The sequence below is a fragment of the Oncorhynchus masou genome, chromosome 15 (genome assembly GCF_036934945.1).
Source record: "Oncorhynchus masou masou isolate Uvic2021 chromosome 15, UVic_Omas_1.1, whole genome shotgun sequence".
In the NCBI taxonomy this organism is placed as follows: Eukaryota; Metazoa; Chordata; class Actinopteri; order Salmoniformes; family Salmonidae; genus Oncorhynchus; species Oncorhynchus masou.
The window spans coordinates 25,366,055-25,390,036 of NC_088226.1; the positions used below are offsets into that span (position 1 = coordinate 25,366,055).

General features: G+C 40.8%; 1 protein-coding gene across 3 annotated transcripts in view; it reads right to left on the reverse strand.

Annotated features, from left to right (window-relative positions):
* Window positions 1–8,329: 8,329 nt before the first annotated feature.
* The window catches only part of parp14rs1 (poly(ADP-ribose) polymerase family member 14-related sequence 1), a 28,844-nt gene continuing 13,191 nt past the window's right edge, over window positions 8,330–23,982 (reverse strand). For all 3 annotated transcript variants that reach the window (XM_064988894.1, XM_064988893.1, XM_064988895.1), the window contains 11 exons: window positions 23,495–23,725; window positions 21,384–21,605; window positions 21,188–21,272; window positions 19,769–19,915; window positions 19,508–19,570; window positions 16,610–16,786; window positions 15,933–16,145; window positions 15,055–15,678; window positions 12,377–12,522; window positions 11,129–11,303; window positions 8,330–9,891 (listed from right to left, as the gene is read on the reverse strand). In XM_064988894.1, the coding sequence (XP_064844966.1) occupies window positions 9,608–9,891; window positions 11,129–11,303; window positions 12,377–12,522; window positions 15,055–15,678; window positions 15,933–16,145; window positions 16,610–16,786; window positions 19,508–19,570; window positions 19,769–19,915; window positions 21,188–21,272; window positions 21,384–21,605; window positions 23,495–23,725 (2,367 nt within the window). In that variant the 3' untranslated portion in view covers window positions 8,330–9,607. The remainder of the gene's footprint in view (window positions 9,892–11,128; window positions 11,304–12,376; window positions 12,523–15,054; window positions 15,679–15,932; window positions 16,146–16,609; window positions 16,787–19,507; window positions 19,571–19,768; window positions 19,916–21,187; window positions 21,273–21,383; window positions 21,606–23,494; window positions 23,726–23,982) is intronic.

Consider the following 23,982-nt stretch of genomic DNA (forward strand, 5'->3'; position numbering starts at 1 on the left):
GTGCTACGGGTCGGTAGTCATTTAGGCAGGTTACCTTAATGTTCTTGGGCACAGGGTCTATGGTGGTCTGCTTGAAACATGTTGGTATTACAGACTGAGACAGGGAGAGGTTGAAAATGTCAGAGAAGACACTTGCCAGTTGGTCAGTGCTTGCTCGGAGTACACGTCCTGGTAATCTGTCTGGCCCTGTGTTGTTGTGAATGTTGAGCTGTTTAAAGGTCTTACTCACATCGGCTGCTGAGAACAGGATCACACAGTCATCCGGAAAACCTGGTGCTCTCATGCATGTTTCAGTGTTTGTTCTGAACCTGTTAGTTGTTTAGCACCCCCTAGTGGCAGTTTAAGTGCAGCAGTGTTTAATTTACCTGTTTGTGTCATGTGACAGGAAGCAGTTTCAGAAGGGAAGCAATGTGTTAGATGTGCAAGTTTGACAGAGTAGTTACAATCCTTCAACATCCTTCTTTATAAGCTTTGTAAGAAGTAATGTCTGTAAGTACATTTGTATCTAAACACAAGATAAATGTTGATCACATGATCTATGAAAGATGAAGAATAGCTTCAGTGCTATTTCTCCCTAGGGACACTTAGCTGAACAATAAAGCATTCAGTTGCATCCTAGTAACTTTATATTGGAGTCTAGATTGAGCACTCTTATTCCGTACATTTAGCGCAGTTATTGTGAAATACATTCTGTGCTCTATACTACTGTAACTGAAAACATGTACTTTTGTGTTTGTTGCAGTTTCATACTGTGATTCAAGTAAACTTACAAAACGGCACCCTGCTTCTTACTGAGTTATTTCGGCAGGTAGCCTAGTGGTTAGAGCTTCTATGCCATACAACACTCCTTCATTGGCCTCCAACTGCTCTTAAACGCTAGTAAAGCCAAATGCATACTTTTCAACCATTCGCTGTCTGCACCTGCTCGCCCCACTAGCATCACTACTCTGGACGGTTCTGACTTAGAATATGTGGACAACTACAAATACCTAGGTGTCTAGCTAGACTGTAAACTCTCCTTCCAGACTCATATTAAACAAAGATCTCCAATCCAAAATTAAATCTAGAATTGGCTTCCTATTTTGCAAACAAAGCCTCCTTCACTCACGCCGCCAAACATACCCTCGTAAAACTGACTATCCTACCGATCCTCGACTTTGACGATGTCATTTACAAAATAGCTTCCAATGCTCTACTTGCAAACTGGATGCAGTCTATCACAGTGCCATCCGTTTTGTAACCAAAGCCCCTTATACCACCCATCACTGCTCTGCCTTATCTCCGCTCACTGGTCACGATAACAATACTCACCCGTAGCACGCGCTCCAGCAGGTGTATCTCACTGGTCATCCCCAAAAGCCAACACCTCCTTTGGCCGACTCTCCTTCCAGTTCTCTGCTGCCAATGACTGGAACAAATTGCAAACATTGCTGAAGCTGGACTTATATTTCCCTCACTAACTTCAAGCATCAGCTATCTTAGCAGCTAACAAATTGCTGCAGCTGTACACAGCCCATCTGTAAATACCTCACCCATTCTACCTACCTCATCCCCATATTGTTTTATTTTATTTTCTGCTATTTTGCACACCAGTATTTCTACTTGCACATCATCATCTGCTCATCTATCATTCCAGTGTTAATTTGCTGAACTGTAATTACTTCGCTACTATGGCCTATTTATTGCCTTACATCCTCACGCCATTTGCGCACACACAATATATTCCCTAGTACAATAGAACACAGCAAAACATGAACAACAACAGTCTAAACATAGCTGAGGGCAATTGAGCAAAATGTCCACGAGATGACAGCAAATGGACCTATCACAACCCTACAGGAAGGGTGAGAAAGTCATATCTTCATTTAAACCAGGGTATTTAGTGGCCTGTAGTTTGTAAATCCAAAAACGTTCCCTTTGGTTTAACTGCTTAAGACGGTCCCCTTTTCTAATAGAGGCCGGAACATGATCAATACCCATAGCTTGTAGGGAGGCAGGGTTGCCATGGTGTAAGGACTTGTAGTACCTATGATTAACATTTCTGGAGAACCCCTTTCTGATGGGAGTGGGCTCACTCACAATTTTGCCTAAGAACACAGCCATGAATAAAGAATGGTACCAAAACGTTCTCAGAGAGCAATTTCTCCCAACCATCCAGGAACAGTTTGGTGACGAACAATGCCTTTTCCAGCATGATGGAGCACCTTGCCATAAGGCAAAAGTGATAACTAAATGGATCGGGGAACAAAACATTGATATTTTGGGTCCATGGCCAGGAAACTCCCCAGATCTTAATCCCATTGAGAACTTGTGGTCAATCCTCAAGAAGCGGATGACAAACAAAAATCCACAAATTCTGACAAATACCAAGCATTGATTATGCAAGAATGGGCTGCCATCAGTCAGGATGTGGCCCAGAAGTTAATTGACAGCATGCCAGAGCAGATTGCAGAGGTTTTGAAAAAGAAGGGTCAACACTGCAAATATTGACTCCTTACATCAACTTCATGTAATTGTCAATAAAAGCCTTTGACACTTATGAAATGCTTGTAACTATACTTCAGTATTCCATAGTAACATCTGACAAAAATATCTAAAGACGGCAAAATTTGTGAAAATTCATATTTGTGTCATTCTCAAAACTTTTGGCCACGACTGTACAGAGACACAGATAAAAGGGATACACACACAGTAGTGTACAAATACACCGTGGTTGAGAAACAAATAGTACTGTAAATACACATACAAACAGAGAGAGAAGCAGATTACATATTATGAGACACAGTTGTCAACAGAGGGACATACGGTGCCTTGCAAGGGTATTCATCCCCCTTGGCGGTTTTCCTATTTTGTTGCATTACAACCTGTAATTTAAATGGATTTTTATTTGGAATTAATGGAACGGACGTACACAAAATAGCTTAAATTGGTGACGTGAAATGACATAAATAACTTGTTGCAAAAATGTAAAAAAAATAAATAAATAAAAAATGGAAAAGTGATGCTATGACGGCCCTAAATAAGATCTGGTGCAACCAATTACCTTCAGAAGTCACATAATTAGTTAGAAATGCACGCAGTTGGACTTTATTTAAGTGTCACATGATCTCAGTATATATACACACCTGTTCTGAAAGGCCCCAGAGTCTGCAACACCACTAAGCAAGGGGCACCTCCAAGCAAGCGGCACCATGAAAACCAAGGAGCTCTACAAACAGGTCAGGGACAAAGTTGTGGAGAAGTACAGATCAGGGTTGGGTTATAAAAAAAATATCCTAAACTTTGAACATCTCACAGAGCACCATTAAATCCATTATTCAAAAATGGAAAGAATATGGCACCACAACAAACCTGCCAAGAGAGGGCCGCCCACGAAAACTCATATACCAGGCAAGGAGGGCATTAATCATAGAGGCAACAAAGAGACCAAAGATAACCCACCCTTAAGGGTGCCAACCGGAAGTGCCATAATTGGTGTCACAGGGGCTGTTTCGAAGGGTTAAAAAAGTTAGATCTTTCCAAAACTTCATATGCGATTAGGCAACCCTCATGAACTGTAATATGCAATATGATTCAACAGTGAAAAAACATCACCAAATGGATATGATGAAATCAACACAACGAGCGATGGAGAGGAACCACTATCACTGCCCGGCCATCCCGAGTTCATCAAGCCAGTCAATTTTGCATTTCTGCAGTATTTTTGAGCATGTCAAATTCTTAATGGTAAATGCACATTGAAACATATTGCAAATGCACAGCCGTGCACCTGGTGATTGGAACAGGTTACCTGGAGCACATTTTAAAAATGGATTTTAATGCCATTACGGGGCAGCAAGGGGTCCACGGTTGGGTAGGGAGCACCCCCCACCCATGCCATCCAATAGCGGGCGCCCCTTGTCATTTTGGACATTTTTCAAAACATTGTTAAAAAACAACAGTCCCACTTCTCCCTCATCATACATGACAAATAGACCATCTAGGTTGATTCATGGCTTAACATAGTGCTATATATCATTTTGGCAGTATAAATGCCTTTTGGACATGGTTCACTGACTTTTGTGTTTGTAAACCGCCTTCCATTGATCGTACATGGCAAATGGACATAACATCCTGATTTGGCACTTTCAAATCTTTCATATTGCATTTGGACATTTCTTATTGCATTTGGCCAAATTAAAGTGACTTTTGACTTTGACTTCCTATGAAATCATATTGCAAATGGACAACACATTTGCCTTATGGACAAGTAAAAAATAAAATAATAATTATGATAATCAAATATGACAAAAGTATGTTCATACAGTTCTTCATACAGTTCTTCATACATGCGTAATTGACAAAACATCGAAAGAATTTTGTAAAACGGTCCAGAAAGCCCTTTTTTAAGGGGCTGATACGTTTTTGAAAAAATGTTCACATTTTCCACTTTTGACTTCCTATGAAATAATTTTGCAAATGGACAAAACATATGCCTTATGGACAAGTTTTAAAAAAAGGGGGGTGATAAGTTTTCAATTTTTTTGCTATTTTTGACTTTCTATGAAATCATATTGCAAATGGACAAAACATATGACTTATGCAGAAAGCACTTTTTTAAGGGGGTGATAAGTTTCTGAAAAAATGTTCAATTTCTCAAAATTTTACTCTTGGGTCTGGACTTGTGTTACATTTGCAATATGAAAAATTACGGTGGAGTGCACTCTCCATCTGTTGGATTTTTGCAGTGTTACACTTGGCATTTGCCATATGGCATTTGAAATCAACTTTGAATGAAACAACGCCGAATTGAGTGGTAATTCGACACCGTGTATGTTTTGTAAGGTGCCAATATGTTCCCATTCATTTTTGTACATTTCAGGGGGGGTATTCCCTTACAGGGATTTTTATACCTGTATGTGGGTGTCTGAAGAAGGCTGTTTTCATAGTGCTTTTGCACTGTGCGCATGAGCCACATTTGTAGTTCCCATTTGGGATAGGTGTCAATAGTGTCTGAGTGGGCTCAGGGGGCATGTCAGATTTCACCAAGCTATCTCCAATATTGCGACCACTCTTATAGACCACCAGTGGGGGTTCCTTTAAGAGGTGTGCGATTTTTATAATTTTTTTTGTCTGATTGTAGAATATGCCAATGCTTTTTCAGGATCGCTTTCATTTTCTCCGAACTCTTGGTGTACTTAGTGCCAAAGACAGTTGCGTTATTTTCTTCTTTGGTTTAGTTTTTAGTAATTCCTCTCTTGGTTTTTGAGATCTTTTTTATATATTGTCTCGAACAGGTATTCCCAAATTCCCAAATTGGGGTACGCACCTGTTGACGACGCAAGTTGTTCCTCAGGGGTACGCCAAATAAAAATGCGATTCACATTTACAAAAATAAAAAAATAAATCTTCACATTTTCAAACAGTCCATTTATATTTTTACAACGGGGCAATACATTTGGGTGAGTTTTTCCCCCTTCGCCTGAGCAGCCTTTTTTCACTGCCAAAAATAAAATGAAACCATCTAGTGTTCAACAAAATAACAACAATGTCAAATACAGGTAGACTAGTCAAATAATTAACATCCAATCACATTAATAGTTAATCTCTCACGGGAATTCCACTAACAGTGCTTATGTAGCCAAACGTAGCTACTGCTCATTTTGTTTCCTCGAAAATGGATTTTAAAGACACATACTAGCTCTACTGGTAGTAATGTTTTGTCATTTTTATTAGGATTCCAATTAGCTGACGACATAACGCTAGCTAATCTTCCTGGGGTCCAACACCAGTTAACAAGAAAATACAAACAACCACTATCAAGACTTCAAACATTCAACAAGTAGACAATACAGATAATTAGAATACCTGACAGGAAACCCTTAACATTCAGTTGATACTTTCTACTTTCTATTTGCTCTCCAGTCATACAGTCTATCACATTAGATGTTTTTTTCTTGAAGGTTGATTTACTTTTTGACTGAGAAATATGGATTGGTAGTGACCAATGACTTTCTTGGTAGGCTACTGTTTAATTTTTGTTACAAGCCGTGTTTCGTTAAAGCCTATTTATTTTTGTTACAAGCCGCGTTTCGTTAAAGCCTATTTATTTTTGTTACAACCCGTGTTTCGTTTAAAGGCTGTGTAAAGTGAATTTATTTCAATGTACCGGTAGGCACCTGCGGCTAATAGACATGTGCGGCTTATTTATGTACAAAATACATGTTTTTTAATAATTCAGTGTGTTACGGTTTTCTTCTATCTCCTCCTCTGAAGAGGTGTAGCAAGGATCGGACCAAAATGCAGCGTGGTAATTTTGATACATATTTAATAACGATGAAACACGAACAATACAAAACAAGAAACGTAACACGAAAACCGAAACAGCCTATACTGGTGCAAACTAACACAGAGACAGGAACAATCACCCACAAAACACTCAAAGAATATGGCTGCCTAAATATGGTTCCCAATCAGAGACAACGATAAACACCCTTCTCTGATTGAGAACCACTTCAGGCAACCATAGACTTTTCTAGAAAACCCCACTATACCACAATCCCAATACCTACAAAAAAAACAAGACGAAACACACCACATAATAAACCCATGTCACACCCTGGCCTGACCAAAATAATAAAGAAAACACAAAATACTAAGACCAGGGCGTGACACAGTGGGTGTGGTTTATATTCAGGTGCGCTTAATAGTCCAGCAATTACGGTAGATAGTAATTCGTTTTTTAACGTGAAGACGTGAGAGATTCTGATGCATTTTAATAATATTAATTTGGTTAGAGCAATGAAGAGATAATCTGGCAGCCCTGTTTTGAGCCATTGAGTTTGTTTTTTAATATCTTTCTTTGCTGCAAATGACCATATAACCGGACAGTACTCTAAGTGTGATAGGACCAGGGATTAAATCACCTGATTAAGAGTGCTAGATGTTACATACTCTGAACATTTTCTTCTAGCAGCAATTCCCTTACCAATCTTAATAACAATATTATCTATGTGTTCTAACCATGATAAAGCTACAACATGATGCCAAGTATTATTTTTTTCCCACTTGCTCTACATGTAATTCTATTCATCGACAAATTCAATTGCTCCTACCAGCAGTACTGCACCTGTCGACAACACAAGCTGTTCTGCTTTCACGAGCACATCCAATGCTAGCGTCAGTAATTCTACATTTGTTGTTAGCCCAGCTAGCATGGACACTGACAGTTGTGAATCTGATGCAGCCGAAGAGCTACTGCCCCCTTACCCGGGAAAGCACCGAACAACAGACAGGGACGTTGGACCATCGAAGAGGCGCGAATATGATAACTACATTCATTTGGGGTTCACTTATAGTGCCTTTCCTCAGCCACATTGTGTTATATGTGCAAAAGTACTCTCTCAGAACTTGATGAAACCTTCACTCTTGCGCAGACATTTAGAAACAAACATTACTGCTCTAGAGGAGATCTGCATGGAGGAATGGGCCAAAATACCAGCAACAGTGTGTGAAAACCTTGTGAAGACTTACAGAAAACGTTTGACCTCTGTCATTGCCAACAAAGGGTATATAACAAAGTATTGAGATAAACTTTTGTTATTGACCAAATACTTATTTTCCACCATAATTTGCAAATAAATTCATTAAAAATCCTACAGTGATTTTCTGGATTTTTTTTCTCTCATTTTTTCTGTCATAGTTGAAGTGTACCTATGATGAAAATTACAGGCCTCTCTCATCTTTTTAAGTGGGAGAACTTGCACAATTGGTGGCTGACTAAATACTTTTTTGCCCCACTGTATAATGTGAGCTACCGAGTGGCTAGGACAGGCAAGCCCCATTCTATTGTGGAGGACTTAATTTTTCCTGCTGCCACGGATATGGCTGGGACAATGTTGGGGGAAAAGGCCCAAAAAACTATACAGACAATGCCTTCATCAAACTACACTGTTTCACAACGCATCAGTGACATGCCAGGTGATGTTTTGAAACAAGTCTGTGAATTTTATGCATTACAGCCGTTACTCCTAGATGTTTCCACTTCACAATAACAGCACTGACTTGTTGGAAAGGTGGCATCCTATGACGGTTCCACGTTGAAAGTCACTGAGCTCTTCAGTAAGGCAATTCTACTGCCAATGTTTCTCTGGAGATTGCATAGTTGTGTGCTCGATTTTATATACCTGTCAGCAACGGGTGAAGCTGAAATAGCGGAATCCACTAATTTGAAGGGGTGTCCACATACACTATATATACACAAAAGTATCTTGGCAAAGGAGAAATGCTCACTAACGGGGATGTAAAGAAATTTGTGCACAACATTTGAAAGAAATAAGCTTCTTGTGCATATGGGAAATGTCAGATTTAGTTTTATTTCAGCTCATGAAACACTTTACGTGTAGCGTTTACATTTCTGTGCAGTGTGTATATATATATATATATATATATATATATACACACACACACATACATACATACATACAAACACACATACACACACATTTGTCAATCTGATAGCTGGAAAATATATTTCATTATTTTTACTTTCCTCCGCACAAGCAAACTGATTGAAAGGCCATTTCATAAACACACACATCCACTTGCTATCACGTTTGGTGTCACATGATTTCTCAGCACACGTCAGGGACTTTCGTAGAGCCTTATTCTCTATCCATTAACTCACGTCATATAAATGTATGTGCTTATCAGACATTGACCATAGTTTACAATCAACTTGGCAACACTGAACTACAATCCAAAACAAGCCATGCATAGTACTTTGTCTTTTTTCAGTTGTTCTTCCAATGAGACAGTGTAACGGTTCTCGTCTGTCGAAGGAGAAGCGTGGTATTTTTGATACATGTTTAATGACGACGAAAAAACACGAACAATACAAAAACAACAAACGGAACGTGAAAACCTATACAGCCTATCTGGTGACAACAAACACAGAGACAGGAACAAAACACAGAGACAGGAACAAACACAGAGACCGGAACAAACACAGAGACAGGAACAAACACAGAGACAGGAACAAACACAGAGACAGGAACAAACACAGAGACAGGAACAAACACAGAGACAGGAACAAACACAGAGACAGGAACAAACACAGAGACAGGAACAAACACAGAGACAGGATCAATCACCCACGAAATACTCAAAGAATATGGCTGCCTAAATATGGCTGCCTAAACACACCACAATAAACCCATGTCACCAACACCCAACAAAACCCCAAGACAAAACACACTACAATAAACCCATGCCACACGCTGGCCTGACCAAATAAATGAAGACAAACACAATATAATACGACCAGACAGTGAACAAGGATGTAAATTCACCGGAAGTCCCCCAACCCCTAAGTACAACCTGTACAAAGCACAGTGGCCATTGAGATTATAAAAAAAAGAACATATCAATTGTAGATTATAAAATTTACTGTCCTTTAGCAAACTTATACAACCAACCTGTAATAGTTACACTTTTTCATGCAAAAGTAACAATCATTTTCAGTTTTTCAAGAAACATTATAAATGACAATTTATAAAGCAATTTATAAAAACTTTACACAGCAGATAAAAAGAACGAGTGTTCATTATATTGCTTTTATCTCTGTGGTCTAGCGGAAAGTGATCAAGTACTCAGGATATGCCTGAATGTCATTGAATACAACGAACATGGATGGCCCTGATAGGTTGTCTGTCACGCTGTCGTAGAGTTGAGCAGATGTTGTGTTTTTAGCTGGAGGCACTATCATCCCCTGTCGTCCTGTTGTGAAATCTCCAGTCAGAACTCGGCAGAGAAAAATATACTTCTGTCCTTGTGGATCTGGTCTTGAGTATGTGTTACTGGCAGAATATCTGGCAGAAACTGCAAAATATGTGCCATTTCCATACATTGCAGCTGAAAAAATATATAGTTTAGATTTTAGACTATTGCAGAGACAAGACAGAGTATATGAGAATGACAATGTTTACATGGGGCTTTTACCAATGACCATAGGAGTAGGCAAGACATCACAAACAGATCTGCGACCAGGCTACTTGTTCATGGGTATGTATTAGGGGTGTGCCGAGCACTCAAACGAAACAAGTATTGTAAAATATGAGGAATTTTCCTGATACAATTATGATATGCTTCAAAATTATTTCTCTCCCAATTTCAATCACAATCTTGTCTCATCGCTGCAACTCCCCAATGGGCTCGGGAGAGGCGAAGGACGAGTCATGCATCCTCTGAAACATGACCCGCCAAACCACGCTCCTTAATAACCGCCTTCTTATCCCGGAAACACCAATGTGTTGGAGGAAACACTGTTCAACTGATGACTGAAGTCAGCCTACACCACAAGGAGTGGCTAGATCACGATGAGCGGACAAAACCCTCCCTTAACCCAGACGGCGCTGGGCCAATTGTGCGCCGCCCTATAGGACTCCCGATCATGGCCATTTGTGAAACAGCCTGGGATTGAACCCAGGTCTGTAGTGACGCCTGCGATGAAATGCCTTAGACCGTTGCGCCACTGGGTAGGCCCTATGATCCATATATTTTTTGTAATCCCATGATCAGAATAAAATTCATTTTCAACTGCCAGCATGCAACTCTCATGTCACTCAACCAAGTGAGAAGTACTAAATAACTCAACCCACTAGTTCTGCTGTCTGTAAAGACATTTAGGTTGATCCTAGTGACACAATTGGATAGAGTGCAGCTGTAATTCCGTCTACTCCCTTCATATAATAATTTCCACAGTCACTTTTCGCATGTTTTGCTCCATTTATACTGCTACTGCCTGCTGCTACTATGGTCAATCAAATGGAGAGGATGTTTGCTAGCAAACTATCACTGTGCATGATATGTAACGAGTGGAGCGAGGGTAGGAAAAAAAGAGACTGCTGATGTGCGCTCAGAATGCCTGCTGCAAGTTAAGAACACACACATATCCGCTGCTTCTGATCTGCAGCTTTCCTGGTCTATAAAAGCACAGGTACATGAAAAGGTATATTGCCAAACACTATTTAGGCAATTTAAAACACTTCAATTTTTTCAACCACGAGTGTCATCCTACTATCTACTGTCAATTTAAAGATACGAATACGAGTATGGTCAGATCGGCACAAGCCCAGTATGTGTATCTTACCATTTTTCCCAGCATAGCTCCGATTGAAGCCATGGTGGTTGATGTGATTGATGGTTGTGTGGCACATTCCATGGAAGAGCCTCTTCTCGTTGTTCTTATGACCGTTCCGGAGCTCCATTTCATCCTTCTTGATCTGGAGGTTCCTCCACAGGCTTGGGTTCTGGATCCTCTCAATCTGAAATAAATCAGGGAAGAATAATTATTAATCTGCCATTAATAGACTCTAAAATGTGACCATCGTACATTCCATAAACCTTAGTTTTTAGATGATTCTTTGCCATTGTGGGCTAAAATATATATATATTTTTTAATAGCTGGCTACCAGGAAGACTAGCAGTACTGTTTGGTGCTTTATTGTTATTCCAAGTGCCTACCCAAATACTAACAATCAAAGTCTATAATAAACAAACCATTTCATATGGCAGATTAAGGATGTGACAAATCTAAAACATTTCTTAAAATTGCAATTTTTTTCTAATTTAAATGTTTTTTTAAATCATAAAATGGCGTGAATGAACAATTCAGATATGGTCCTGTGTATAACCGCTACTAGGGGGTAATGCTCTTCAATCTACCGCAGTATTGGCCTCTACCAGACAGTACTCCTTACTCCTGTCCCTCACCCACAATGGTATTAATGCCGTTTTAGGGTCTCTTGTGTGCCTCTCCTCCATGTTCTCAGTTGTCAGTACATTAGACTTCACTGGGTTGGGTCTCAGGGTGCCTCCCCTTCAGCACTGCACCTGTACAGCCAATGTAGCTCAATTCCACCTCGCAAATTTTGCATTTCATCCCCTTCTCAAAGTATTGCCATACAGATTTCGCTGCTGTCACTTCCCAGCTTCAGTCTTCACCAACTGTTATCAACGATGACGTTCGGGGCGCATTAGAGCCGTGGCAAATCATTTGACAGATGCATATCTCCTCCTACTTACAACATTGTTGCATTAGTTATTTGTTTAATTTTTATTTGCCGTTATGATGATGATCAGGACCTGTTAGTGGTAGTTTTGTGATTTTAACTTTGTAAAAATTGAAATTAAAAGTTTTCGGTTAGGATTTTTTTCTAAACATTAACAATCCCAAATGAGTTTAAATGTCACACCCCTATGGCACATCCTGTGATCTCAAGAGACCAACAGATGAGTGAAAGTGAACAAATCATCCCTCACCCATGCTAATAACACCCAGCATATCCCAAGACATAACAATAACTACAATGGATGTAGCTTTAGGAACAGCAGGTACCTTTAAAACGATGTTGGGACAGGTGGCTCGGAACAAGTTTAAGACTTCATTGTGCTCTGGGCTTCCTGGCTGAATGAGGCAGGAATGGCATGACGTGTTTGCTGGCATAGCATCCCAATGTTGAGGGAGACTGTCAATGGGTTGAGCTGGAGGGAGCACAGAATACAAAGTTAATGTCCTTAAGCTGACATCTTCATTAATTGTATTCTTAAGATATATATATATATCAGGATATACAGTGCCTTGCGAAAGTATTCGGCGCCCTTGAACTTTGCGACCTTTTGCCACATTTCAGGCTTCAAACAAAAAGATATAAAACTGTATTTTTTCGATAAAGGCCAGAAACAAAACATCAAGCAAAATCTACAATGGAATGGTTCAAAAATAAACATATCCAGGTGTTAGAATGGCCAAGTCAAAGTCCAGACCTGAATCCAATTGAGAATCTGTGGAAAGAACTGAAAACTGCTGTTCACAAATGCTCTCCATCCAACCTCACTGAGCTCGAGCTGTTTTGCAAGGAGGAATGGGAAAAAATGTCAGTCTCTCGATGTGCAAAACTGATAGAGACATACCCCAAGCGACTTACAGCTGTAATCGCAGCAAAAGGTGGCGCTACAAAGTATTAACTTAAGGGGGCTGAATAATTTTGCACGCCCAATTTTTCAGTTTTTGATTTGTTAAAAAAGTTTGAAATATCCAATAAATGTCGTTCCACTTCATGATTGTGTCCCACTTGTTGTTGATTCTTCACAAAAAAATACAGTTTTATATCTTTATGTTTGAAGCCTGAAATGTGGCAAAAGGTCGCAAAGTTCAAGGGGGCCGAATACTTTCGCAAGGCACTGTATATACATATATATAATGCTGTGTCTATGCCATGTTTATCTTCTTGTTGGGGGTTTCTAAACAGTGCCTTTTCTGTATGTAAAGCACATTTGTGAACAACAGACAATTTGTATCTAATACTAATACTTGAGGAACTTAGCTTATCCTCTTGGTAAGTATGGTTAAAATATTTTTTTTTTTAAATCACTACATGGAATACACATACAGTGGGGCAAAAAAGTATTTAGTCAGCCACCAATTGTGCAAGTTCTCCCACTTAAAAAGATGAGAGGCCTGTAATTTTCATCTTAGGTACACTTCAACTATGACAGACAAAATGAGGGGAAGGAATTCAGAAAATCACATTGTAGGATTTTTAATGAATTCATTTGCAAATTATGGTGGAAAATAAGTATTTGGTCACCTACAAACAAGCAAGATTTCTGGCTCTCACAGACCTGTAAATTCTTCTTTAAGAGGCTCCTCTGTCCTCCTCTCGTTACCTGTATTAATCCCACCTGTTTGAACTTGTTATCAGTATAAAAGACACCTGTCCACAACCTCAAACAGTCACACTCTAAACTCCACTATGGCCAAGACCAAAGAGCTGTCAAAGGACACCAGAAACAAAATTGCAGACCTGCACCAGGCTGGGAAGACCGAATCTGCAATAAGTAAGCAGCTTGGTTTGAAGAAATCAACTGTGGGAGCAATTTTTAGGAAATGGAAGACATACAGACCACTGATAATCTCCCTCGATCTGGGGCTCCACGCAAGATCTCACCCTGTGGGGTCCAAATGATCACAAGATCGGTGACCAAAAATCCCAGAACCACACGGGGGGACCTAGTGAATGACCTGCAGAGAGCTGGGATCAAAGTAACAAAGCCTACCATCAGTAACACACTACGCCGCCAAGGACTCAAATCCTGCAGTGCCAGACGTGTCCCCCTGCTTAAGCCAGTACATGTCCAGGCCCGTCTGAAGTTTGCTAGAGAGCATTTGGATGATCCAGAAGAAGATTGGGAGAATGTTATATGGTCAGATGAAACCAAAATATAACTTTTTGGTAAAAACTCAACTCGTTGTGTTTGGAGGACAAAGATTGCTGAGTTGCATCCAACCACACCTACTGTGAAGAATGGGGGTGGAAACATCATGCTTTGGGGCTGTTTTTCTGCAAAGGGACCAGGACGACTGATCCGTGTAAAGCAAAGAATGAATGGGGCCATGTATCGTGAGATTTTGAGTGAAAACCTCCTTCCATCAGCAAGGGCATTGAGGATGAAACGCGGCTGGGTCTTTCAGCATGACAATGATCCCAAACACACCGCCCGGGCAACGAAGGAGTGGCTTCGTAAGAAGCATTTCAAGGTCCTGGAGTGGCCTAGCCACTCTCCAGATCTCAACCCCATAGAAAATCTTTGGAGGGAGTTGAAAGTCCGTGTTGCCCAGCAACAGCCCCAAAACATCACTGCTCTAGAGGAGATCTGCATGGAGGAATGGGCCAAAATACCAGCAACAGTGTGTGAAAACCTTGTGAAGACTAACAGAAAACGTTTGACCTCTGTCATTGCCAACAAAGGGTATATAACAAAGTATTGAAATAAACTTTTGTTATTGACCAAATACTTATTTTCCACCATAATTTGCAAATAAATTCATTAAAATCCTACAATGTGATTTTCTGGAATTCTTTTCCTATTTTTGTCTGTCATAGTTGAAGTGTACCTATGATGAAAGTTACAGGCCTTTCTCATCTTTTTAAGTGGGAGAACTTGCACAATTGGTGGCTGACTAAATACTTTTTGCCCCACTGTATGCATTGTAAATACCAAAGGGAAGAGTACCTGCAGACTTGTCGATGCGTCTAATTTTGAGGCTGTTGCCATGGGTATCTGTAGCAGGCCCGTCAGGAAGGGTGACCTTGTACATCTGCCTCTGGAAAGAGACCTCTACGTGGGGCAACTTCCTCCCCAGGGCCTGCTCCAGATGGAAGTTGGGGATGGGGTCAAAGCTCTGGTACTGCCCCCCTGGCTGCTGCTGATACTGCCACTCCACCATGTTGCTGGCCACTTCCACGTTCCTGTTGAAGGTCTCTTTGTCCCTGGCCTTCCTCAGCATGTCCTGGATCTCACTGACTGCATTGAGGACATCCTTGCTAAGGCCCTCGATCGTGAGCATAGCTTCCTCCCTGGAAGAATTGTATTCTATCCTCACACACACTCCCATGGTGGTCTGCATGTCGTGGATGCACTTACGGTCAGAGTCAGACAAGTTGAAGATGGCGTCATCGGTGATGCTGTTGCTGACTTGCTCCTTCAGGATCAGGTCCTTGATCCAACGCTTGGCATTGTCCACTCTGGCCTGAGAGCCACCGCAGATATGGAAGAAAGCTGGATCTACTTGCTGGCCCTCGATGACAAAATCCTCATCCTTTTGCGGCATGTCAGCTTTACTCCAGGTTAAAAATGCTGTACCAATATTGAACACTGCATTATTTAGACGCAATCTTAGGGTATTAGTCAATGGGAGCTAGTGCTACAGTTAACTTTGTTTAGGTCTATGTGGCAGTAAATATTAGGGGGTAAAGAAAGGCCCACACACGGTAACATATAATGGTGCTCCACAAGGCTTTCTCCCGGTGCAGGAAGAAAGCACTGGGGAGCAGCATTATACCATGTGCTGGCCTTTCATTTCTTTATCAACATAATAAGGTAGCCCTTACATTTCATTTTTCCCCAGATGCTCCCCTTCTTTTGAGTGTCAACGTCTGTGCCCTCTTTCTTCACCATAGATTTGTGGAACTCTGTGAGCATGGCAGGCTGGAAGATGACCATCCTGACCAGCTGCAGTGTGTTTTGGGACTTCTGACCCACCACCTCCACAACAGCATCCAACATTGCGTCAGCCACCTGGCCCGCCTGTACATTGCCCTGACCTTCAATGAGAGAACAGGCTAGTTGCCACACCTAGCGAGTGTGGATATGAAGTTCAACAACATGCAACATGTATATTATATTGCTGCAAGACATTGCCCAGCAATGAAACAAAGATTTTCTGAATATGAATATGCCTGTTAACCTTTACTGTCTAATGGAGGGCAAAGTTTAAAAAACAAAGCACTTAGCAAACAGCTGTATTCAAATGGGTCAAGTCATGTTCCTTCAATCCTATGGATTCTCACTAGGGTTGCAAAATTCCAGTAACTTTCCCCAAATTCCCAGGTTTCCCCCAAAATCCCAGTAACTTTCCCCAAATTCCCAGTTAAACAATTCCCAGAATCAGAGAGGAACTCTGTCGTGGTCTCAACTTAGTGTTGAGAGTTAGAAATGTAGACTACGCAAGGTGCAATTTAGAAATTTGGTACCTGAGTATTCATTCCTGTTCTGTTTTGTAACTCACCTGTGCCGAGAGCAGGGAAGGAGATGGATGTGAGGTTATTCTGTGCACACATTTGCAGTGCTCCTTTAACCGACTCCTGGATCTTCTTTGGGTCCGTCTGACCAACCAGGTGGATGATCTTCTTACACCGCATGTTGCCCGGCTGGGTAAGTATCACTCCATTGTTAGGCTGGGCTCCTGGAAATATACATTGTATACATTATTTGTTTTACTGTACATTGATTTCAGTAGGCAGAGCAGTGACCATATGTACTTGGAATTTAAAGAGTCAGAACATTTCTGAGACTTTCCTGATTGTATACCAGGACAAGGAACATATCTTGAGGCAAGTTTGTAGGTGAAATTTTATTTTTAAAATCCTAACGTATTTTTTATATTTTCATGACAGGACAGTAGGAAGCAGAGGCTAGGGAGACAGGTATGTACAGTTGAAGTCGGAAGTTTACATACACCTTAGCCAAATACATTTAAACTCAGTTTTTCACAACCCCTGCCTTATAATCCTAGTAAACAATTCACTGTTTTAGGTCAGTTAGGATCACCACTTTATTTTAGAATGTGAAATGACAGAATAATATTAGAGAGAATAGTTTCTTTCAGCTTCTATTTATTTCATCACCTTCTCTGTGGGTCAGAAGTTTACATACACTCAATGAGTATTTGGTAGCATTGTCTTTAAATTGTTTAACTTGGGTCAAATGTTTTGGGTAGCCTTCCACAATAAGTTGGGTGAATTTTGCCCCATTCCTCCTGACAGAACTGGTGTAACTGAGTCAGGCTTGTAGGTCTCCTTGCTCACACAAACTTTTTCAGTTCAATCTATAGGATTGAGGTCAGGGCTTTGTGATGGCGACTCCAATACCTTTACCTTGTTGTCCTAAAGCCATTTTGCCACAACTTTGGAAGTATGCTTGGTGTCATTGTCCATTTGGAAGACCCATTTGCAACCAAGCTTTAACTGATGTCTTGAGATGTTGCTTCAATATATCCACATAATTTTCCTCTCTCATGATGTCATCTATTTTGTGAAGTGCCTCCTACAGCAAAGCAACCCCACGACATGATGCTGTCACCCCCGCGCTTCACGGTTGGGATGGTGTTCTTCGGCTTGTAAGCCATCTCTAGGAGACAGAACGTGTCTCCTTCCTGAGGGATATGACGGCTGCGCTGTTCCATGGTGTTTATACTTGTGTACTATTATGTGTACAGATGAACGTGGTGCCTTCAGGCGTTTGGGAATTGCTCCCAATGATGAACCAGACTTGGGGAGGTCTAAATGTTTTCTGAGGTCTTTGCTGATTTCTTTTTATTTTCCCATGATGTCAAGCAAAGAGGCACAGGTACACCTCCAATTGACTCAAATGATGTCAATTAACCTATCAGAAGCTTCGAAAGCCATGAAATAATTTTCTGGAATATTCCAAGCTGTTTAAAGGTACAGTCAACTTAGTGTATATAAACTTCTGACCTACTGGAATTGTGAATTATAGGTGAAATAATCTTGTCTGTAAACAATTGTTGGAAAAATTCCTTGTGTCATGCACACAGTAGATGTCCTAACCAACTTGCCAAAACCATAGTTTGTTAACAAGAAATTTGTGGAGTGGTTGAAAAACAAGTTTTAATGACTCTATCCTGAGTGTATGTAAACTTCCGACTTCAACTGTTTGTCTCTATAAGCTTGGCACATCTAGCTACTGGGATTTTTTTCCCATTCTTCAAGGCAAAACTGCTCTAGCTCCTTCAAGCTGGATGGGTTCCACTGGTGTACAGCAATATTTATGTCATACCACAGATTCTCAATTGGATTAAGGTCTGTGCTTTGACTTGGCCATTCCAAGACATTTAAATGTTTCCACTTAAGCCACTCAAGCATACTGCTAAAGCAACACTCAGGGTCATTGTCCTGCTCAAAAAGCTCAATTTTAGTCTCATCTGACCAGAGTACCTTCTTCCATATGTTTGGGGAGTCTCCCACATGCCTTTTGGCGAACACCAAACGTGTTTGATTATTTTTTTTCTTTAAATCAATGGCTTTTGTCTGGCCAATCTTCCGTAAAGCCCAGCTCTGTGGAGTGTACGGCTTAAAGTGATCCTATGGACAGATACCCCAATCTCCACTGTGGCGCTTTGCAGCTCCTTCAGGGTTATCTTTGGTCTCTTTGTTGCCTGGCCCATGAGTTTTGGTGGGCGGCCCTCTCTTGGCAGGTTTGTTGTGGTGCCATATTCTTTCCATTTTTTAATAATGGATTTAACGGTGCTCCTTAGGATGTTCAAAGTTTCAGATATTTTTTTTATAACCCAACCCTGATCTGTACTTCTTCACAACTTTGTCCCTGACTTGTTTAGAGAGCTCCTTGGTCTTCATGGTGCCGTTTGCTTGGTGGTGCCCCTTGCTTAGTGGTGTTGCAGACTCTGGGGCCTTTCAGAACAGGTGTAAAAATACTGAGATCATGTGACAGATCATGTGACACTTAAACAAAGTCCACTTGTGTGCAATCTAACTAATTATGTAACTTCTGAAGGTAATTGGTTGCACCAGATCTTATTTAGGGGCTTCATAGCAAAGGGCTTGAATACATATGCACGCACCACTTTTCCATTGGATCTTTTTTATAATTTCTTTAAACAAGTTTTTTTTTAAATTTCACTTCACCAATTTGGACTATTTTGTGTATGTCCGTTAAATGAATTCCAAATAAAATCCATTACAGGTTGCAATACAACAAAATGTAATGCAACAAGGGGGATGAATACTTTTGCAAGGCACTGTAGAGGGAGACAGAGTGAAAGGTTCGGAGACAGACAGGAAGAGCACAGACAGTTTGCCGAGCAGAGGCTTGTTCAAATAGTCTTCTTTTTTGATCACATACTCTTTTCAGATATAGAGGTTCTTACCGAGTTGTTGGCATTCCGCTACCACAGTCTGACCAGCCACATCCAGAATGGCCTTAGATACCCCTGGAGAAGGAAGTATAAGAGGAAGAGAAGGGTTATAAAAATTGTGTACGAGGAGCTTTATAGTTATCAAATACAGTGTAGCCATAATGTTCTGTAATGTAAAGTTAGTACCTATTATTTGTTATGTTAACAATTGTGTAATGTACAGAAAAACAGGTCAACTCCAGTGAAATGAGACAGAAGTAAGGTTAGATTTACCTGACTGGAGATTGAAGGTGTTATTGGAGGAGTTGACGATGACATCAGTGGTCTCCTTGGTGATGTCTCCTGTGATTACCTGTATAAGCGCCCCTCCCATCTTCATCTCGTGCATCCCTGAGCTTGAAGTGATTTTAGAGAAAGGGCCTAGTAAAGAGGGAAGAAAAGTCAAGCCAATTACATAAGGGACCTTGATCCACAAAATGGATGCCTTTTGGACATGCACATTTTTAAGCAATGAACTTTTAAATATCTATTCTTTCAACATTCATTTGCATGGAGGATATGTTCAGCCTATGGAACCCCCCCCCCCCCCCCCCATTTCAGGCATTCAAATCCTATGACCTAAGAGCATTTTATCTGCATGTGTCAACCCTGTTACGGACACTTATTTAACTGCCTAACTATTATTTAAAAACATGTTTAAGATAAATCCAACATTGTCTCATTGATCAGATATTCATTGTACAGATAGACTCACATATACTAACAAACTGATAAAGTTACCCGTGGGCCTCTAACAGGCTTGACAATAACAGGGTGAAGATCAGCCATTACTCCTCATGGGTTGAAGAGCATGGGACTACCCATCTAGCACATCCAATTTGGAGACCCATATGTTTCTGAGAGCTTGGTGAGTGTGGTTGTCCTATGGTTATTTAGCATTCAACAGTCCCATAACGTTTCATATAGGTTTCCTCGTTCTATTTAAAGTAATGTTCTCAAATTGATCAGAGAACGATAAGAAACAACGTTCTTCTGTGGGAATTTCAGTCATTTAACATTACGTTGTCTGCAGGTTTCCTCATGGTTCTTTTTAGTCATGTTCTCAGAACATTAAGAAAACTTACCATAAAAAAACACAAGAAAACATTAGTAAAGTTCTAAGAATGTTGTTTAAAAACATATATTCTGTTTTCAGCATGAACAGAACTCCATCTTCTATCTAAGTTATGAACCGGTTCGAACCCAAAAGGTTTATATCACATCTTTTTTTTTACCTTTATTTAACCAGGCAAGTCAGTTAAGAACAAATTCTTATTTTCAATGACGGCCTGGGAACAGTGGGTTAACTGCCTGTTCAGGGGCAGAACGACAGATTTGTACCTTGTCAGCTCGGGGGTTTGAACTCACAACCTTTCGGTTACAAGTCCAACGCTCTAACCACTAGGCTACCCTGCCGCCCCTCATACCTTAGGAAAAAATAATTTGTCAAAATATACATATATGAATCTTTATAGTCCTCTATAGCTCAGTTGGTAGAGCATGGCGTTTGCAACGGCAAGGTAGAGGGTTCAATTTCCAGGACTACCCATTCGTAAAACGCATGTCACTTTGGATAAAAGTATCTGCTAAATGGCATATATTTAAATGGCATATATTATGCACATATTTAAATGGAATATATTATTAACATACCTTTACTCTGTTGACTGGATGCTGCTGAGCCACTTGACGTTCCCGACTGGGTTGTGAACCTTTTGTTAAATTCATCAGTGAATGCCTGTGAGCAAAGGTAGAAGCAATTAAAAGAGGAAAACAAATTGCACCTTGAAGCAGAAAAGGGTTTTACATTTGACAGTAGTTTTATCGACTATATCACTCTTTTCCTTACCTGGATTGTCGGTGCATCACCTGGGTGGAGGATGAAGGCAACCTCCTTCAGGTGCTTGGGGTTCCTCTTACTGCTAAACTTGAGGACTTCATCCAGCATCAGAGAGGCCACCAGGTCTTTGGGGAAGCCCAGGTTTCCCGTGCCGATGGCAGGGAAGGTGATCGAGATGAGTCCCTGATGCTCTGCCTCACCCAAGCACTCTTTCACGATCCCACTCAATATCTAGGTAAATTTCAGTTAGACATCAGTAAGACGTGGTTTTATACTACGTAGTACAGGGCTCTCCAACTCCTGTTCCTGAACAGCTACCAACCTGTAGGTTATCTAGCGCACCTGTTAAAATTACCTGGTTGAGGAGCTGAAAACCTACAGGACAGTAGCGCTCCAGGAACAGGGTTGGAGAGCCCTGACCTAGACATCCTACCTATGGATAAGTCATTTCAAGTGTCGGACATTACATTACTTACATTGTATAGATATTTTATATATAGTGCATTTGGAAAGTATTCAGACCCACTAACTTTTCCACAGTGTTAGATTACAGCCTTATTCTTTCACTCGTCAATCTACACACAATACCCCATAATGACAAAGCAAAAACAGGTTTATGTAAATGTTTGCAAATGTATTGAAAAAAAAAAAAAAAAAAATCACATGTACATAAGTATTCAGACCATTCACTCAGTACTTTGTTGAAGCACCTTTGGTAGTAATTACAGCCTCAAGTCTTTTGGGGTATGATGCTACAAACTTGGCACACCTTCATTTAGGGAGGCTCTACCATTCTTTTCTGCAGATCCTCTCAAGCTCTGTTAGGTTGGATGGGGAGCGTTGCTGCACAGTTATTTTCAGGTCTCTCCAGAGATGTTCGATTGGGTTCAAGACAGGGCTCTTGCTGGGCCACTCAAGGACATTCAGAGACTTGTCCCCAAGCCACTCCTGCATTGTCTTGGCTGTGAGCTTAGGGTCGTTGTCCTATTGGAAGGTGAACCTTCGCCCCAGTCTGAGGTCCTGAGTGCTCTGGAACAGGTTTTCATCAATGATCTCTCTGTACTTTGCTCCGTTCATCTTTCCCTCGATCCTGACTAGTCTACCCGTCCCTGCCACTGAAAAACATCCCCACAGCATGATGCTACCACCACCACCATGCTTCACCATAGGGATGGTACCAGGTTTCCTCCAGATGTGATGCTTGGCATTCAGGCCAAAGAGTTTAATCTTGATTTCATCAGACCAGAGAATCTTGTTTCCCATGGTCTGAAAGCCCTTTACGTGCAAACTCCAAGCGGGCTGTCATGTGCCTTTGACTGAGGAGTGGCTTCCGTCTGGCCAGTCGACCTGAGTGGTGGAGTGTCCGCAGAGATGGTTGTCCTTCTTTAAGGTTCTCCCATCTCCACAGGGGAATTTTGGAGCTCTATCAGAGTGACCATCGGGTTCTTGGTCATCTCCCTGACCAAGGTCTTTCTCCCCCGATTGATCAGTTTGGCCGGGCGGCCAGCTCTAGAACGAGTCTTGGTGGTTCCAAACTTTTCATTTAAGAATGGTTGAGGCCACTGTGTTCTTGGGGACCTCCAATGCTGCGGAAATGTTTTGGTAACCTTCCCCAGATATGTGCCTCGACACAATCCTGTTTCGGAGCTCTACAGGCAATTCCTTCAACCTCATGGCTTGCTTTTTGCCTTGACATGTACTGTCAACTGTAGGACCTAACATAGACAGATGTGTGCCTTTCCAAATCATGTCCAATTAATTCAATTGAACACAGGTGAACTCCAATCATGTTGTAGAAACATCTCAAGGATGATCAATGGAAACAGGATGCACCTGGGGTCTGAATACTTATGTAAATAAGGTACTTCTGTTTCTATTTTTTTCATACATTTGTAAAAAATTATAAAAACCTGTTTTCCCTTTGCCTTCATGGGGTATCGTGATTAGGTTGATGAGGGAAAAAATATATTTTTAGCAATTTTAGAATAAGACTAACGTAACAAAATGTGGAAAAGGGAAGTGGTCTGAATACTTTCTGAATGCAATGTACACAACAAATACAGTACAAATACACAAAAAATGAAACTATAAATCCTTAGATACGGAACAACATAATTTACCTTCTGTGGTGCTCCTTGTCCATTGTCCCAGTGAGGGGCGATGGTATGAAACACCTGCTTGCTCTTCAGGTTGCAGCCAGTGGTGACAATGACTTCCCCAGGCCTTCCGGCTGTGCCCTGTTGGTTTACCAGAGTCTGAAGTTGAGGGCCAGCAGCGGCGAGGATGGCCTTGGAGACTGCACCATGGTTAAGTGCTAGGTCATCACCCACGGTATTGACCACAACTTCTGTCTGTAACAGTAAAATAATTTAAGAGTTAAACGTCCAATGTATTTGTTTACACATATACAAATACACAAATAAACTTGAAACAGATCTATGAAAATCTTCAAGTTGCATGTAACTGATTATGAACTGGATTGTCATTCAATGACAACTTGTATATGGTACCTCAACACCAAAAGGGTTCACTACACAAAACTATTGGATCTTCTGATTTTATCATCATGAAATCTAAGACACTTTTAACTAAGATTATTGAAATGTAT